The sequence below is a fragment of the Anabas testudineus genome, chromosome 22, assembly GCF_900324465.2.
Source record: "Anabas testudineus chromosome 22, fAnaTes1.2, whole genome shotgun sequence".
Classification (NCBI taxonomy): Eukaryota; Metazoa; Chordata; class Actinopteri; order Anabantiformes; family Anabantidae; genus Anabas; species Anabas testudineus.
In genome coordinates this window covers 16,999,236-17,018,120 of record NC_046630.1, presented here as the reverse complement: position 1 = coordinate 17,018,120, position 18,885 = coordinate 16,999,236, and the positions used below count along the sequence as shown (strand labels likewise).

Below are 18,885 nucleotides of genomic sequence, written 5' to 3'. Positions count from 1 at the left end.
TTTCCAGCAAAACCGCTGTTTATTGAGCCTTCTGGAGCTGGCGAGGCGGACACTCGGGAAATAAGAGCGCAGCTAGCGAGGCGCCGGCTGACATCTTTACGTGGCTCAGGACTAAGCTGCTCCGCGGTGCGGGACGAGTTCTCAGCGAGGCTGTTGCACTTCTAGGTTTTCAGGCTCCATTTTGCACGTTAAGTATTTTATTTTTTATTTTTTTACCTATCACTGATATCTAAAGCATGGTAAGTGCTAATTAATTTGTTGGACTTAATTGCCCGTTGAAGTTGCCCGTTTCATCGCTCTGTCCAGCAAATTTCGAGGAGTAAGTGGATCGACTGTCAGAGCCGGACAGCATGGATATAACTGGACTGGAGTCGTGATGCCAAGCGCCGGTCCAAAGCCGCGCCGCCAGCCCGCAATGTCTGCTCTCTAACCCGCTCCAGTGTGGCGCCGCGTTCCCGTCGCACCGCCAGCATGAGCAGCACCGACCTGGAGCGCATGTCGCTCAGCTCCTCGGCCAACTCGGTGGCCTCCAGCGCGCGGACTCTGTCGGCCAACGTGAGGAAACTGCACAACGCGCTCAATCTCCTGCTCAACGACTTCGAGAGGGAGCAGTTTATCCACTGTCTCAACGTGTACCACTCCAAACGCAACGTGTACGACCTTGTGCAGACCCTCAACGTCATCCTTAACGCACCCAGCAAGCGACAACTTCTGCCCATGCTTCGGTTGGTCATTCCCCGCTCGGACCAGCTTCTCTTTGAGCAGTACACATCGGAGGGCCTCTACTTAAAATCTGATTTAGTTGCAAGCAATGGCAGTGCTGAAACGCCGCCGGGCGACTTTCCCATTGCCAGCCCGATTCCCTCGGGGCATTTCTCGCCAAACAACCCGCCCGACTTTCAGGTGGCGTTGCGCGGCTCGCCGGACAGCTTCAGCACCAGCAGCGACGGGACAGCTCCGCTGGTGCCACTGCTCGGGAGGAACTTTATCCATGAGCCTCCGGGGGAGCTGCGGCAGGTCACCATGAAGCGGCACAAGAGCAACGAGGGCCTGGGCTTCAGCATCCGCGGTGGGTCGGAACACGGGGTGGGTATCTACGTGTCTCTGGTGGAGCCAGGGAGCCTGGCAGAGAAAGAGGGTCTCCGGATCGGTGACCAGATCATGAAAGTCAACGACAAAGTCTTCGACAAAGTCACTCATGCTGAAGCAGTGAAGGTAAGCTTTTCTTTTTTTTGCCCCACTACACTAAACCTGCACACGCACAGGTTTTACTGAACAGAGGATATAAATCAGTAGCTCTTAGCCACTCAGTGAACTGGCACGAATGGCACAGTCATGGGAACTGTTTGAACTGGGCTTGTCCTCTAAACCTACATCTCCTGTGTATAATAAGCTCCTGTCTCATATTAATTATGTGTTTGGCCTGGTGTCTAAAATCGACCTCTCCGCGTTAACAAGCGCCTATTTGTTAAAAATGAGTTAATGTCGTTTGCTGGAAGCCCCTTTGACTATTTCAGTGGCAGAGACTAATGTGTTGCAGCAGCTTTATAAACTGTATGCTGACTACTACTTCTAGGAAGCATGCAGGTAACTGGAGACCTTCAAAGCAGCTGGTAATCACAGAGGGGGGTGTGTGTGGAAGGAGGTGGAGGTTGGCCACACTGATCTGAAACTATAAACTGAGAATAAAGAGTGGGACTACTTTGTTAATGCCACAGACTGTAAAGAGAGCTTATTAGCAAATGAAGTCATAAAAAAGCATATTTGATGTGTAAAAGGTGAAGATTGATACACCACAGGAAGAAAGATCACAAGGTCCTTGGTTTTGTGAGTTGTCCGTGGTCCTGAACATTTATTATTAGATATTTCTTCCTGTCAGTTTTAACCAGTTTGTTTCCTCACCATTCTTCTCCACATCTTACTTTTGTGGCCTGTTTTGTGATTATACTTGTCCATGCCTATTTGTTAATACAGTATATACCTACAACGCAGGGGTTTATAGGTCTTTAATAAGGTTTAAGTCAATTTTACAGCATGTAAAATAACAGTCTGTCAATGCTTTTGCATCTTATTTAATGTTATTACTTCATTTCAGGTGAATGAAGGTTTTACCTGTTAATTTATAATTGAATATTAACTTCTTATGCTGCTCTCTTGTTATTGTGTTTTGAAAAATATATTTGAATCTGAGAATTTCACCTTGTGAAATGGAAAAAAAAAAGAAAATGACAAAGAATATTTGGCACAGGGCAGTGGGCAGACCTAAATTGCACCTATACTGAGAAAAGAAATACTTAGTAAGTAAAATAAGCAATAAAACTACTCAGACACAGAGAAATTATTTCCAGAAAGTACCAGGTATAAAATCTATAAGCAGCTTTTTAGAAGAGTGATTGTTTTTCTGTAGTTGAAAGGTCAGTAGTTTGTTCCCTGCGACAGCCATGGATTATAACTCAAATAAGGCCTTTCTGACCTTCTCTCATTTTGAAAAAGTCATCCATGCTTTTTTCTCTTCCTGTATCGGACAATCTAATACCAATACTCACTGTACAGACTTTTAATTAATGCCAAGAGTTGACAACACGTTACATGGGTTCTGGGGTTTTCCACAGGTTTCTTCATATTGTAAAAATCTTGATACATAGACCTATAACAGATTCAGTGGTTGATTGTTTCTCTGCAGCCCAGTTGCCAAGTTGGTCCTATCTTAGAGTAATTCATTTCCAGTGTTTCTTTTTTGCCATTACATGTAGTTTCATTTTGTGAGGTAAAACACTCTGTTAGCTTGGTGTGTCTTGTCAAATTGTCTATGAAGAAAACTCATATTTTCAATGTGTTGTGTGTTTTGTTGACGTATTTGATGAACTGAAGTGATTGTCCTAGTTTTGTCTTAGTACTTTATTGAAATCTACCTTTGAGAATAAATTGCATGTTGGATAGAATACTAATGATGGAATTACCATCCATATTTAAAGTTGTCTCTAGGCTATTGATTCCTGTTACTATAAATGAACGGTTGGAGCTTGCTGAGGTTTCTGTTAGAGAGTACAGGTTGTTTTTTTATGTGAGCAGTAGTGTCTGGTGTGATAGAGGCAGTGAGACCATATATGGAAGAAAAGGCATGCTGCTTGTGTGTGTGCTGTAATATAATATCACTTAATTTTTTATTCACACTTGTGTCACTGTCAGCAAATCCTGATTTCATGTTTGCTCTGTTACTCCTTCAACTACTAAACCATCCATAATGACTGCGTTATGTCTACAGCTATGACTGCTAGTTACACTGCTGTTATTCTTGCTTGATCTACTGCTGTAATTAGTCTGACAGGGAAGGCAGCAGGCCAACAGGAGAGAAGTCCTGTCTTAGTTAAATTCCCCCTGGAGGTCATTAGCGCTTGAGTTTAGCTATTTTTATGCTGCCATGGTCTAGTCTGAATGTTATGACAGATCTTTGGATCTGTAATCATTTTAACCATTCAAAATCAACACATATTAGAGTGTCCATTGTTACAAACAAACCATCACTGTGTTTTGCAGCCAACCATTGCATAAACCTATGCACTGACAGAATTTTCCATCTTGTACAACTACGCTTGTAGATAGATCATTAGACGGTGGACTGTTTCTAAAAGCACCGTCTCCTTGTTAGAACACCCACTGAATTTAATCAATAATTGAATCAGTCATTTCATTTATCAATATATTTAGCTTCTTCAGAAATGTATTTTATCTTAGTTTCTTTCTGATATAATCTTCCAAAACCAGCAGCTACCAGCCAAGACTAAAACCAGCTCAGTGAGTTGAAGCTTTTGGCAAATTTGACAGATGAAATGTCAACTCTGAAAAAGCTGCTGCCTGGACATTCTTCATGATTTAATTGTGACAGCAGTCAGGTCTGATCCAGTCTCTTTACCTTGACTTGAACTATGCTCCCACAGAGTATCTAACTTTAATGCTCCACTAATCAGTAGTTTTATATTAACGTTCAATCAAATGAGTGTGTAAAGTGAAAGGTTCATATTGTTGAACCCAAATTAGCTACCACCCAACTCTGCACATCCACAAAGCTCTGATTGGCTCTGTCTCAGTGCTCTCATCAACCCTGTTTCCACCAGCATCAAGCAGTTGTTTCAGCTACCAGCACCTAGCTGATGAAGAAGGTGAACCAAATTATACTGAAAGAGCCGAATGCTGTTCTCACATATTGGTAGAGAACAAACGAGGAAAAAATAGTTTTGGGCAAGTTTAGATGAAACTGTTGGGATGCAATATTTTCACAGCCAGAATGTTGTATGAAAGATAATTACTACCATCACACACACACACTCACACACTCTCACACAAACACACACAAATTACAAATCACTAATCCCACACAACAAAGTTGGCTTTAAGTACGTCTTTGCAACTTATTTTGTTTCCAGCGCATTACTCATTCACATTATTTTCTCCCTGCTGTATAAACCTACTTAGGATTAATCCGCTCCACTTTAGCAAACCTGTGTTGCCTGATGAATTCAGGGAGGCCTCTGAAAGCAGCAGATTGTTGTTTGGCCCAGGGGACAAGTCAAGGGCTTAAAGTGGTATTTCTTTCAGCCTCTGACTCTTCTCTTCGTTAGAGCCTTGGCCCTGGTCCTTAGAGTTACTGCCAAGGTTAGCTGCCCAGTCAGCATTTAGATTTTTTTTTTCATCATCTTCTCTGTGTGTGCTGGGCAGTCAGGAGATGTGACAGGATAGGGATAGGGACATAAATCTTGCTGTTTTGGATTCAGAGCCACAAAAACAAGGCAAGTCATCAGGCTGTCTGTCTCTCTGACTATTTAATCTGATTGTTCTCAACTCTGAGTAAGTGTGAGAGAGACAAAGAAAGGCTGAATAATAGACAGAGGATAAGACACAAGACAAGACAGCTCTTGTTGACCTTGTTGTTCAACATGTTTTTGTCACAAAAGGTTTTTAACCCTGTTCACAGGAATTTAGAGAAATACTGTTGTTTGGAGTCTCTACGGTAGTTGGTACTATGACCATTGTACATGGGGACCAGAGCATGAGGGGATTCATTCCAAAAACATGAAGACATGACTGGTCTAAATTCACTTGGTCAACACCTGCGCTGCTTTTTGATACTTTGACATGCAAAGACTTGGCCACAAGTCAGAGAAATGGTAAAAAAAAGTAGCCTGAAGCAGCTCTGCACACTGCTAATGGTTGGTGTGTTGATTAGATGGTGGTTAACAGATTGAAATCTTGTTAAGCTTGAGAACGCAATTAACTGATTCATAGCTTGATACTGAACAGAGGTTTGTACTGCTTGATGTTGTCAACAAGCAGATCTTCACCAGAGTGCTTGCCGTGGACTTTGCAGTTACGTAGCCCACATTTATTTTGCAGAGGTCACACATTTATAGGATTTTACACACCAGTGGACATATTTTAACTTTAAGAACTCAGTAAAACACCAATAATTCACCTCAGGTTGCCTGTTAGAAAAACTATTGTTGAAGTGTCATAGTCTAATCTAAAATAGTTTGTTACTGCTTGTATAACATATTTGGGTACGGAAATAATAGTTGAAAGCGTCACCCGATGTCTTTACTGCAGGGACAGACCAGGGACTGAATCATCAGTCAACCAGCCAGGAATTATTGCTCGCACAGAATGTCATGATGAGGAAAAAAGCTGAAAAATGCTAGCAGTCAGAGAAAATCATTTTGACCACGGTAAGAGCCTGACAGGAGAAAGTGTGAGTATGTGACTGATGGACAAGCTGTACAAATTCTGGATTTCCATTGTACGGTACCTTGAGTATTTTTTTCATAAGACTCTGATTTAGTACTTAAAAAATTGCAATAGTAACACTTTCATCCATGAAAGGAATGAGGGATGTTGAGGTCATTTTCATTTACTAATAGTCATACATCATTACCAATTTGTGAGTAATCTTTCCAACTTGTTTATTGCATAAATTCACAACAGGTGTGCATTTAGTACTGGCTCTCAGTAACCTGTAGTTAAATTTATCTTCAAGGTATATTTATCTGACATCTTTACTACTGTATGGAATCTTCTGCAGCTGTCCTGCTCTACCTTAGCATGGTGGTAGATATATGAGCATACAGCTGTACATAGGATGTATAAGCTGTACAAGCACTTCTTTTAATGTCCCTTTGAAACTGTCCCAGAAGGACTAGACTGAAAATGTTTAATGTCTTAAAAAAATCCTAAAATATTGGGGGACTTTTCTTGAACATAAATCCACTGTTGAAAAATTAGACCATTTGTCATGTGAGGTAGTGTGCACCTGAAGTTCTTCAGGGTGTGAAGACACACTAAACTTATTGGCTGGTATATCTGATTAAGCACTGCAGTGAGCAGCCTAGAATAACTGAGATACAGTATGCCTTTAGGCCTGGCCTCTGGGCTTGTGTTTACACACTTGTGTATCTAATAACACTGAGCAGGAGATTTGTTTACCAAGTCACCAAATAAGTTTGGAATGCTTTTCTCAGTAAACATGGGGCTGATTGTTGCCTAAAGGCACCCTGAAGGTTAGACAACTCCACAGCAAACTGCACAAATGTCGTGCTTGTGAAATCACAGCAAATGTGCATTATTTCTCTTCTCTCACTATTCCAACAGCTACTGCTAGCATGTCCTTGAGCAAGACACTTAACCCCTAACTGATAAAATAGCAAACAGTGGGTGTTATTCTGTCTTCCGAGTGTCAGGCTGTAATGTGTGTCACAGTGTATGAAGGAAAGCATTGCTAAAAAACACACAGTGGCAAGAAAAAGAGTGGAAACCTTTTGCAATTTCATTGTTTTCTGCATTAATTTGTCATAAAATGTGATCTGATCTTCATCTATGTCAATAGTACAAATATAATGTACCTAAATACTAACACAAAAAAATTCTGATCTGTCATGTCTTCATTGAGAAAAAGTATAAAAACCTCAAAGTGCTAGTGGAAAAAGTGTGCTAACCCTGGGAATAATGACCTCAAAAAAGTCAAGTGTTAAGAAAATTAGTGACGAGGTGTCGGAGTTACTTTGACATACTTTTTCCACTAGCACTATGAAGTTTTTATGTTGCTCTCAATAATAAACACAAAAGATTTAAGGCACATTATATTTGTTAATACTCTTGACTTATATGAAAATCAGATGAGATTTAATGAAAAATTAATGCAGAAAACCACAAAATTCACATACCTTTTTTTGCCAATGTACATGCTCAACAAACTATCCTGGAAAAAAATACTAAATAGACAAAACTACTTGACTTAATTAGTTTTTTTGGTCTTTTCAGATGGCAGTATATATTGTTCAATGTAGTTCGTGGTTGATTTACTACTCTGTATACATTTGAGGCTATTTATTTAGAAAGGGTCCACAAAAAGGAAGTTTACTTTAATTATTGAAAATCCATTCACTTCACCTAACCTCAAGGTTATTTCGGAACAGTGAACAGTGTTAATTTGGTGGCACTCCAACAAAATCAAGCACTGTATCTTTAATTTAATATATTGAATTGGAAAAGGAGACTGTTGAAATGCTGATTCTTGTATTTGGGCAACTGCTGCCTATGATGGGGGGGGGGAGCAGATTGAAGTGTTGGACCAGCTGGGAAACTCTGATTAAACAAAGTGAACGGGTGCTACTTAAAAATAACTGGCCTTGCGGTGCCCTTGAGTTAGTCACTTAGCACCTAACTGCTCCACTAGCCAACAGTTATTTGGCCACTGGTTTGTACTGGCCAGAGTCCAGCTGTGAGTTTGAAACAAGTCATGGCTGAGGTTTGGAGCATCAGCACTTCTTCTTATTCTATTTACATTTTTGGCAGCTTGAACTCTTTGCCTCAAGGACAGAAGAAAATTTCCGTCAACTGCATGTATCCAGATTTGTGGCATGAGATATACAAAGGTTGTAGTGCTGGCCAAATTTATTTAAAGAAGAAATCCCTGAATTTGACATTGTCCTTATCAGGGACTTATTTTCGGCTTTGTGTTTGCTGCAGTTTAATATAACATGTTAAATGGACCATATTAGAGCACAGTTCTCATTTGAATCAGTTGCTTTGGCTGCAGTGAGCCAAGGTGGTGGAGGAAAAAGAAGCTGAAGGGACCTGACGCACAAACAATACCCACATTTTGTCTGTAATGGCATAACTTGAGGGATAATGAACCGATCACTTAGTGTGCATGTGATTTTGGAACACATCTGCCATACTGTGATAAATATTGATGTAAGAAAAATATACTGCACTTCCAGAAAATACAGTACCTCAAGGTTTAGTGTAGCTCCTATTCTCACTGTAATTATTATGTGAAATATTTATAAATAGCTTTAATGAAGTGGGTGGGGGCCAATTCTGACCAGCTTTGTGTTGTGGCATGCCGTACAGATGAATATTGAAATGTATACCGGAGTTGGAGGCTTAATGGTAAGGACTGAGTGGGAGATGATGGGAACATACTGAGAGTAATTTATATCTAGTCTCAGTCAGGGCAGGAGATAATGTCATTTGCAGGTTTTTGCAGAAGCTGTAGTCTCTCACAATTAAAGATCATGTATCCAGCCATTCTCTTATTCATCCTATTTCAGGTTGTTCTATGTTGGTTATCGACATTAAAATACATTCTCACTATCAGACATCGTCAACAGTTTTCTTTTGACTCACTTTTTCATAGATCATCCAATCAAGAATATATATATGATTGTTATTTTTCTGCAAGCTTGCACACGTGCACATAAGCATGTTTAGTTTTAGTCCTGTAAGCTGTCCCTGGCTCTAAATCAGGAATATATCTCTGCTTTCTCCTCACATGGTGTCATATCTCATAATTTTGATCATCTTAAAGCAGCATTTTCATCCTCCTCCGGCTGGCCCACCTGGGGTTCCTTAGACTGATGTTCTGCCAAAGCGACTCTATTGTAACAGACTAATTGCTTTACAATGGAACTGCCAAATGCTTCAGTTCACAGTGAAGGTGTCCCCAGTCCATCACTGGTCCCCACAGCACTAAATCACTGGAAGCAACCATTAATAACTAGTCAATGAGCTGAATCTCTCAATTTCTGGTCACTTTTTCCTGACTTAGTCTATTAGTCCCTGGGGTGCTCTGAGTTTCACAGACATCACATATTATTATTTAAGGCCTATGCTGATACCACAGTTGCATGTGAAAAAAAATTGTTTCAATCTGTGATATTGTGTTTTGCCAGTGGATATACTGTAGGGTACCGGTCCAGTGGGTCACTTATTGATTTCCAGCTTAAACTAACACAGTCTGGTACCACAATGTCTAAGCAAACTGAACTTCATTGAGGGTAGAGTGTTTTTGTTGTTCAAGTGTGTTGATTCAATTTTTATTGATATTATAGATTATGGTGCGGTTGTTGCGCTTCAGTGTACTGCTGTCTAAAACTGTACTGTTTTATACTGCATCCTTTTTTTCAAGATGCTTCTAATAAGAATAAGAAAAAGATATAATATGAGTATACAAATTAAACTGGACGCATCATATAAAGCAGTAACCCAGCACCATTTACTGCTGCCACGACCTGCACGCTGCATTTTACCAACTTGCAGCTACAGTTACATAGATTTGCATTCTGGGGAGAGAAAAAAAATGTTTTATTTTTCATGGATCTACATCTAAAAATAGTCAAGCAAATAAAATATATCTTGACTGCTGTTGGAGCGTACAGAGCAAATAAATTACAAATAGGTCAGAATTTATATAGCCATCAAATTATGCCCAGAATTTGTTGTAATTAAGAATGAAAGTAGAATAAAGGTGTAAGAATGAAGACAGTCAAATCATGACAGTGACAGTTGTTCTTTTAAGTTCAGGCACTGTCTCAGTGATGCCCTCCAGAGCTTTTTTATTTTACAGTGTAGGCTGATAACTTTAAGAGGTACTGTAGAACTATCGGTATACAGCTGTCCTGACCTCAGAAGAGATTTATGGTTGAATTGAGGTTGTTGGGTTTTTTTCTAAGACCCCTCTGAACCGCTGTGGGAGTCATGAGACTACAGGAGGTCTGGTTTGAATATCAATGAGGATCTGGAAAGTTCATTGTTAATTTAGTTTTGTCTCTTGCTCCTTGACAAGTAGAATTATGAACCAGTATATACCTACCACACACATGAAAGTACACTGTATACTAACACTATGTTTGCTTCGTCCCAGTGCAGTTACATTTTTTACACAATGGATTTTCAAACAACATAAAAAAACTTTGAAAAATATTTGAAAATGTAGGAACGGGGAAGTTACAGTATGATTAACATTATCTCGTACTTTGTGGAAGCTTGTGAGTTCCTGTGATATGTGGGTTTTCAGAGTAGAGACCACCTGGGGAGAGACATAGGGTTGGATAGGTGACATGGAGTGATCACATGCAGTGAAGATCTTTTCAATTACTTAGTTTTAATTACAAACATGCTGGGCTAGCAACCACCAGCGGAACTCTAAATCCCCTTTTGTTTGTTTGTCAGATTACATTATATTTTTCACAGCACACATCTGCGAGGGCCAGCGGTGATGCTTTGTTAGTTAGCCCAGATGTCTCTTTTATCTTTAGGATAACTGGAGAGGAGCCCCACCGGTCACCTGATAGTGTGGAGCTGCCTTTCCCATCTCCTACCTACACACACAAATGTCCTCTTCACCTATACCATCTGCTGTTTGCTACTCTTTAAACATCTTGAAAAAGGTACATAAACCTGATGAATAATTAATGGGAGTAGTTGGGAACGTGGGGGAGATGTGAAAAAATAGAGTATGTCGCTGTGGGTTGTGGATTTTCAGCCTTATCAAATGTAATAATTTGATAAGGTGTTGATTCCAAGCACAAATGGTGATTCATATACTTTTATCTGCTGAAGATATGTGAGGTGAATGGGTTTCTGAGTTTGAATAATTTATGGTTTTATAATTGAGTACAGTTGATTGATGTCTGTTTTATTAGTGCTGTGTTTGGTCTCAAGACTCAGAAGTGTTGTGTGTTCTGTGGCACAGCAGTTCAGAAATTGTACATAGGGTTTCACAATGCAAGAAGACAATGCCCTGTGACCCGACAGCATCTAAATTAAAGGAGTTTTTTGGAAGTTGATGTATCTCTATAGTTCTTATACAGCGTTAGGTCACACAGAGTTGCAATGCTTTAAGGTGGAGATGGACATGAAACTCTACTGTTGAATTATTAGTATAAAGATGTTTAATTGTGCTAAAAATATCTGGACCTTTGCTGGAGAGTCAAAGCCTTCATACTTGTTGGAAAACGCTAACTGTGACTCATCCAAACTGGCATTTTGTAAGAATCACCCAGCTTGAAGTTGTGTTTGCCCTGTAAATGTTCTGCTGGAGCTAAAGGTTATGCTTTGTGGAAACCTGACAAAGCAAACTGCAGTTTAACTCAGTTTACTGTTATTCTGGCTGTATGTTCGATGAATTCACTGGCCCTTGGGGTAATGTATTGTTCCGAGTTGCAATAAGACAAAGAGGTAACAAAGGACTTTGATGTTGCTACAACTCAGATTCACACCTGCGAATTCTCCATAGCAGCAGCAGCAGCAGCAGCATCTGAGACTCATGGACATTGTATTGTTGAGAGTCATCCACTATCCCAAACTGGGATCAGTCAAGCTGAAACAATTGATTTTATAGAAATGATATAGACATGTTTAGAATGGCTCAATGTAAAATAAGCACTTGATGACGTACTACTTATTACTAAGTATTACTTCTATTTAATTTATAGTTTACAAGGCTAGATACTTGCAGTATAGGTGTTTTCCTCCACTATGTAGTCCTGTTACTTAAGTACTGTACATCAGACATTTGACACTGGCTCAGAACATGAAATGTTTCTTTTTTTAAAATTAAACTGTCAGACCTTAAAACCTTTGGTTTCCCTCAGAGGACAGAAATCCATTAAAACTGGAGTTGTGTAAAAAGATCAAAGAAAATACAAGAGAGAAAGGAAGCAAAGCCATTTGTGCAGCAGCTCTACTTTCTTTCACCATTGCCACTTATTCTCTGTGGCCATTTTAACAAATTGATGTCCCTCTCCCTCTTTGCCTTCTGCTTTGCTTGCTCTCTCTCTCTCTCTCTCTCTCTCTCTCTCTCTCTCTCTCTCACTGTCTGTTACTGGTGGTGAGCCTAGCATGTAAACGTGTACATGGACTTACAGAATACAAAAGAAAAACTATGTGTTCTGTTGTCTTGACGTGCTGATGTCCATCAAAGAAAGATGCATAATCACACACTGACACACACAGACATCTGCCTATCAAACTATTTTGTTGTGGAGTTTGTGTAGGGTGCACACCGCAGACACAGTGTGCAGTTTTGTGATTTTCCAAGAGTTGATATACTGTATTGTAATGTACTTCAGTGGAGGTCCATTAGTGTGAGGGTTGATGACTGTTAAAGATGCTTTGGCTCTCACTGTGGCTGCATTGTGCATAACTGTTCAGTTGGAACTAAGTTAGGGCTAACTGTTCATCAGTATGTGATATTGACCAGCATTGCAATAGTTTTACATTTTCTAATTCATTTATATCTAGTATTTTTGTATTCCGTTTGAATTGCTGATAATTAGTTCCACCAGTGGTTTCATTACTTTCAGTTTAGGTTTTATTTCATGGACTCATTTTTATTTAATTTTAGTTTCAATAGTGGTTTTAGATTTGAGAGGTCGGGTGTTTCAGTCAACTGTGGTTGCAAAATAATCTACAGATAATTGCAGATATCAACATTTTAAGACAACACTTTACTTCTCCAAGTGACTTGATTGACGAATGATTTACCTGCTTCATCTTCCCTACACAATGTAGTACGATGAGGATTTGTTGGCAGTTAACGTGAAGAGCAAGTTTCATATGCGTTAAACAATGTACAAAAACTCAACAGTGTTTGCAGAGGAACCAAGTTTTTAGGACACAGGGTTGAGATTCATTTAAAGGCACATGGCAAAAATACTGAAATTGCCAAAATAAGACAGTCAACCCATGTTTTAGTCCAAACATCTATGCAAAGTGTCACTTCACATACCTCTTACAATTTCTTTGATGCTCTAGGGTGCAGTTTGCATTTAGTTGTGAATTTTGGATCAAGTGCAGCATTAAATTATTTGAAAACTTTTTATGTTACATAATTAGGCAGACATATAACTGTCATTGAATAGAATGATGAGTGCATTTTCCTGTTCATTGTATTGATTGAGCTGATCATGCACTTCTCCGATCTTATCAAGCAATGTTTTTAAGCCTGCTGCCGTTTGGGTGCATTTCTGACGTTACGCTCGCTACTCTCCCTCTCTCTGCACCTTTTTCTATGAACAATGTGCACTCCCTTTGATGGGAATTTTGTGGATGAACTGCAGATGAACTGTTGAGACCTTATTTAATGCTATATAAAATGTTTATATGAGTCATTTAATATATTGTACTAAGATTGGTTGTGTCAATACAACCATGTATAAGAAAATACATAAAACATCAAAAATACGTTTTTGTAAATCAAAGTTAAAATAAACAGAATTTCTGAGACAGTATATCTGAATAAACACCCTCTTCTTAATCTTGTTTGCTGTAAACCAACCTTATGTAATTAGATTTTTTGTTGTGAATTAAAGCATTATGTAACATGGCTAAACTTACATCTGAGGTAGCAATCAATCTAAAATCCCCATCTTTTTCTCCTTTTTAAACAGTAGTTGTTGAGCCTGATCTCTGCCTGCACTGGTATAGAGAGGCAATTGCCCTGACAGAAATGGATGACTACAGGGTCTTAGGGAGATTGAAGGCTGGAGAACAATATGGGTGGCATCACGTAATTCACCCTCATACTGTAACACAACCTGCGGTAAAGTCCCATGTAATTTTGCTAACATGTTCCTGTCAGAAAATCAGACAGCAACCTGATTGGTTCACAGTGGCAGCAGGAGTATGAGGAGCATTAACTCCCCGCTCATATTCCCAGGGTCAAACTAAGCTGCAGCAGTCATGATAAATGCTGATTTGGCACAGATTATGAATTCTAACAAGTTGGCATGCTTAAAGACTTAATACCAGCCACAGACAGATAATTGACTCCATGTTAAGAGAGATTACTTAATCTATGGATTGTTTCTGCTGCAGATGCATTCGTATTAGCAGATTGTAAAGAAGGATGGAGAAGACAGGTGGAAAAAGTGAAACAAGGAGAGACTGAAGGGGGGTGGCGAGAGGAGACACAGCAGGAGATTGAGCTGGACCACGCACAGCTGGTGAATTTCTTAGAATTCAATACACAATTATCACAGTGTCCTGTTCACTCCTCTCTATGTCTTTTGCCATAACTATATGAAGAAGAGAAGACTATGTGAAGGAGAGATTACATGACTTAAAAGTATACGTCACTGAGCATGCAACTTGACGTACAACTTCTTTTGATTTAGCAACAGGGCGATAAAATTCATTTTTCAAAAAGGGTGGGATGCCATTCATAAGGGGGATGCTTTCTTTGTTTTGTTATATTCTTGTGTGGGAGGTAGGGGAGGTTGGGGTGAGGTCATACTTCCTCTGTCTGCATGACAGAGCAGTTACTATTTTCTGTCAGTATCTGTATGGGGTCAGAAACAAAACTTAACCAGAGTCCACAAAGGTGTTTAGGGTTGTAGTGATTTATGTGGGATCATTACTTAATGGATATGGGCATTTTATTTCAGTGCTATTTGGGCTGCATCCAAGCTCACCACATACAATCTTTGTTGGTATCAGGGATTCTCTGAACTATACACATCACTGTTATGTTTAGTCTCTTTCTCTCTATTTTTGTCTCGTTCTCCTTCAATAGTCATCATCACATTCTTTGAGGAATCTGACTCATTCTCATTCAAGAGTTTTGTTGAAATGGCAAGTATTTTTTAATTGATTTAACTTAAATATCTAAGTTTTGTATTTTCAAGTTAATTCAAATAATATTAAGTTTTATTGACTGAACCTAAACATCTCGTCTTAAAGTCTCAACTCATGATTTAACCTAAAAATATTAACTAAATGAATTGATTACCTAGAGTTTACTCAACTTGTTAAATTAGGTTGATCAAATGCAAAATGTAATTTTAATCAGCATATTAGTAGACGTCCCACCATGCACCAAGTTATTGCACTTAAAATATTGTTCTTTTTAGTTCTTTAATGAAAAAAAATAATCATGGTGGAAACATGCTATGTGTCTTTAATACACACATATATTGGATTGCAATTGTTTATTTTCACACCAGTATGAATTATGTGAACCATGATAGAGGTTGGTGTTGAAATGAATCCCTACCCCAGTACACTTAATATCTTTTCAAACCACTTGGTGCAGCTTAACTTGATTGTTATGTAATTTCTGTACATTTTGGCTTAAGCAGAGGGCAGTATATTAAATTAGGTATGGTACCATTGTTTTTTTTTTTCAATTTAAAGAGTTATTTCTTCATAGTATCTGGGACAATTTTATAGGGTGTGGAAGATAACAAAACTGGGAGTATTTTAAATATTAGATTAGACAAACGAGACCGATGTTTGAATTGATTGTTCAAATAAAGCTAGATTTACTGTACAACTACCTACCTTGCTCAATGAACTAATAAATCTAAATCAACCAACCTAAGACATCAGTTTACACAGCAGGAAATACTTAGTCAAGATACCATTTAGTTGAGTTAGATAAAAAAAATGGCATTTGTTGACTTGACGTAAAATTTTAAGGCAGCCCTTTCACTTGAGTTTTTAAGTTAAAACAATGAGTTTGATTTTACAGCGTACCTGTCTGGGGATGCTGAGGAGTAACATTGTTAACACTAGCGTCACTTTCATTTGCACTAGTCCTTTCAGAATCTGGTGTTTTTTTTTAAGGGTGACTTTAATTTGATGATGATTTACATTTACATTTTAGTCAGTGGTCTGTATTTGTTTTGAAAATCCATCAGCAGCCAATAATTCCACATCTCTGAAAGAGAAGCAGGAAAAGGGATAGTTCAGAGGTACAGGGCATGTATCAGCTGATATGCTGAATTTGAGGATTGGGTCCCAGTAAATAAAAAACAAAATCATCCAGATAATATTTCCATTTGCTGCACAAGCATAGTTTTCATATTTGAAATAATTAAAGAGATTGTACTGTTATTCATGTATCAGGAAACCACTTTTGAGTATGTGGTATTAGCAGCATAAAATGCTAAAGGAAATCAGTGTATTTTTCTGCAAACATTTGTAAACAACAAACAATTAACCTTTAACATGGTGCAGGTCTAATTTATGTTTTTAGCCCAAGATCTAAGGGTAAGATCTCACTGATCCTAGCTGTGCAAACCTATAGATATAACACAGTGTTCCTCTCACAAGTGTTCCTCTTTTATCTGCCTTTTGTGTTTTTATACAGAATAACAAGGTCTGTGTGGCCAAGAGTCCGGGTTGTGATGCAGGCCTTGCCCTCAGCTCGTTACCCCATTAACCTCAACCAAGCTTATCTGTGTGTGGAGGTTTGCTGTCAGGCTGTGTTGTGTGTTTGTGGAGTATAAGAAGTCAATTTCAGGTTCAGTACAGGTCAAGTGTTGGGGAGATGTAGCGGTCTCTGTGGTTCCCCTGTCAAAACTCAGTGACTACTCGTATGCTTTATTACCTTCATTCTCCAAGCCCAAGGCTATCAGCCCACCCAGAGTTATTACACCTTTCCCAGGCAAGCACACACATGCACATATACACATAATGCATAATACACTGCCACCACAGGTAATACACAGTGCTGTCAAACACCACAGAATCCAGAGTCTCAATTTCTGGTCATTATGTTTGTATCTCTGTGGGATATTTTCTCATTTGCATCTTATGCATTCAGTTGGTGCATTATGTAAGCAGCTGGATATCTCTTTTGCCTGTGGTTTTAATATATCAACACTTGACATTCTGCTTTGACCTCCACCGTCTGCCATCAGGGCCTGCTTGTCTGAAGAGCCCATCACACTGTGAGAGGCCAAAGCCCTCTGTCAGTTCTCGTTGTCTCTATGGGGAGGAGAGAGAGTTTCATGGGAGCAATTGCTCTCACAGAGGCTCTGATAATCGCTCAGTGGATTTCCGATTATTGGCACCCGCAGTGGAGAAATTACAAAATTCACCAATATACTATACCCTTTTTTCCAGTCCCTGTATAAAAAGTGGTCATACACACATTTGGGCAACCACAAAGATGTCTGTTTACAGAGATACAAAGGGAAATCAGGTCCAGTCAAATGCATTATTTAGCAGTGGATTGATCAATACTATTACTGTTGATATTCAAAGATTTTGTTAACAATTAGTTTTATAACAAATAATGTTAATAAAAATAAAGTTCGGTGTAAGGTTAACACTTGCAATACACAAACACCAAAGGTTATCACACAATGCCTTTGTGTGGTGCACATTAGAACCTCTGCCCCCTATTGTTTTGTATGTAAGCCTTAGCCTACACATGACACATTACTGTCCTAGTTTCTAGTGTTGATGTGTGTCAGCTTTTCAAAAAGGCAGCAGTTTTATGACATTGGCTCCACAGATTGGCACATCCTGGCTGCTGTACCATGAATACCTCCTCTATCTGCATGACAGAGCAGTTTCTATTCTCTGTCAGTATCTGTACGACTCAAAAAACTTAACCAGAATCCACAAAGGTGTTTAGGATCACAGTGATATGTACAGCTGAAGGCAGTTTTACATCAAACCTAAAAAAGAAATTGGGTTATCTAAAATTGATGCTGATACATCAGGATACGTGTTATGACATTGTGAATGCAGACATTACAGCTAAACCATAAACGCCATATGTAGCTGCAGTACTGTACCGTACTGTACGTACCTGAAGCATGTAATAAATGCAAAGTGATGCAGTCGTCAGACTCATTATATTATAAAAGCTCCTTGTTGGCACTCAGCACTGCCGTCACCCACTCCTGACTCATAGTGTCAGTCTGATTCCTGCTATCATGTAACAGTATCACAGTTTAACTTTCACTGAGTGCTTCGCATGTGAGTCGTGAGACTAGTTGTTGTGGGTGTATTTCTGTCATGAGAAAAGGAACAGTTACTGCAGGCACAGGCTTAAATGTGTGAACAGGTCACCTGAGGACTGATGACTTAATGTATCTGACTAAGTTTGCTGTGGAAGTGTCCGGTAATATGTGCTACTGAGTAATCTGTCCAGTGTGTAGAGTGTTATTATAATATATGGAAATGTTTTTTGGCTGAGTATCATTTCAAGTTTATAGAAACCTTTTGATGCATGACTTGCAGGCTTAGAGAAATATATTTTTTATTTCTCTACAGAGAAGGTATAGGTAGGTATAGGTATGTACATACTATACCTGTGTTTTTCTTCTATCTAATGATAATCAACCATTTCTGCTTGAGACTGGTCAATTTGATTCCAGAATATTTGAGGATTTAGACTATTTATTCACTGGAAACTGTGATGAGAGTAAATTTAGAGAGAGAGAGGTTCATAATGTGGATCATAATGTGCCTGTTTCTGGTAGGACTTTTTACAGTGTCACAGGTGCAAGTGATGAAAGTTAATAATGGCTCAATTCCATTTAGCTGCTTCAGTTTCAGGGTCAAGGTATTTCTCATGCTGGCTCGCTGTCACAGCTTCACCAGAGCACTTGAATAGAATTGAGCCATTGGTAATGTTTAGTTACACTTGTGCTTTTGCTCTAAAAATCACCCCAATATTATTCATAGTTTCTTGTATGTAAATCATACAGAATGAGATAGAACAGGCTCTGTACTTTTTTAGTCAGTCATTGATGGATTGAGCATTTAATGCCTCCACAGTTGTTGCTGGAGCAGAGGGAAGCATTCATTAAG

At 39.1% G+C, this 18,885-nt stretch overlaps 1 protein-coding gene across 1 annotated transcript in view; it reads left to right on the top strand.

Annotated features, from left to right (window-relative positions):
• The first annotated feature begins 376 nt into the window (after positions 1-376).
• The window catches only part of whrna (whirlin a), a 107,010-nt gene continuing 88,501 nt past the window's right edge, over positions 377-18,885 (top strand). Inside the window, exon 1 of the mRNA XM_026339096.1 lies at positions 377-1,215. Within this exon, the coding sequence (XP_026194881.1) occupies positions 472-1,215 (744 nt within the window). The 5' untranslated portion in view covers positions 377-471. The remainder of the gene's footprint in view (positions 1,216-18,885) is intronic.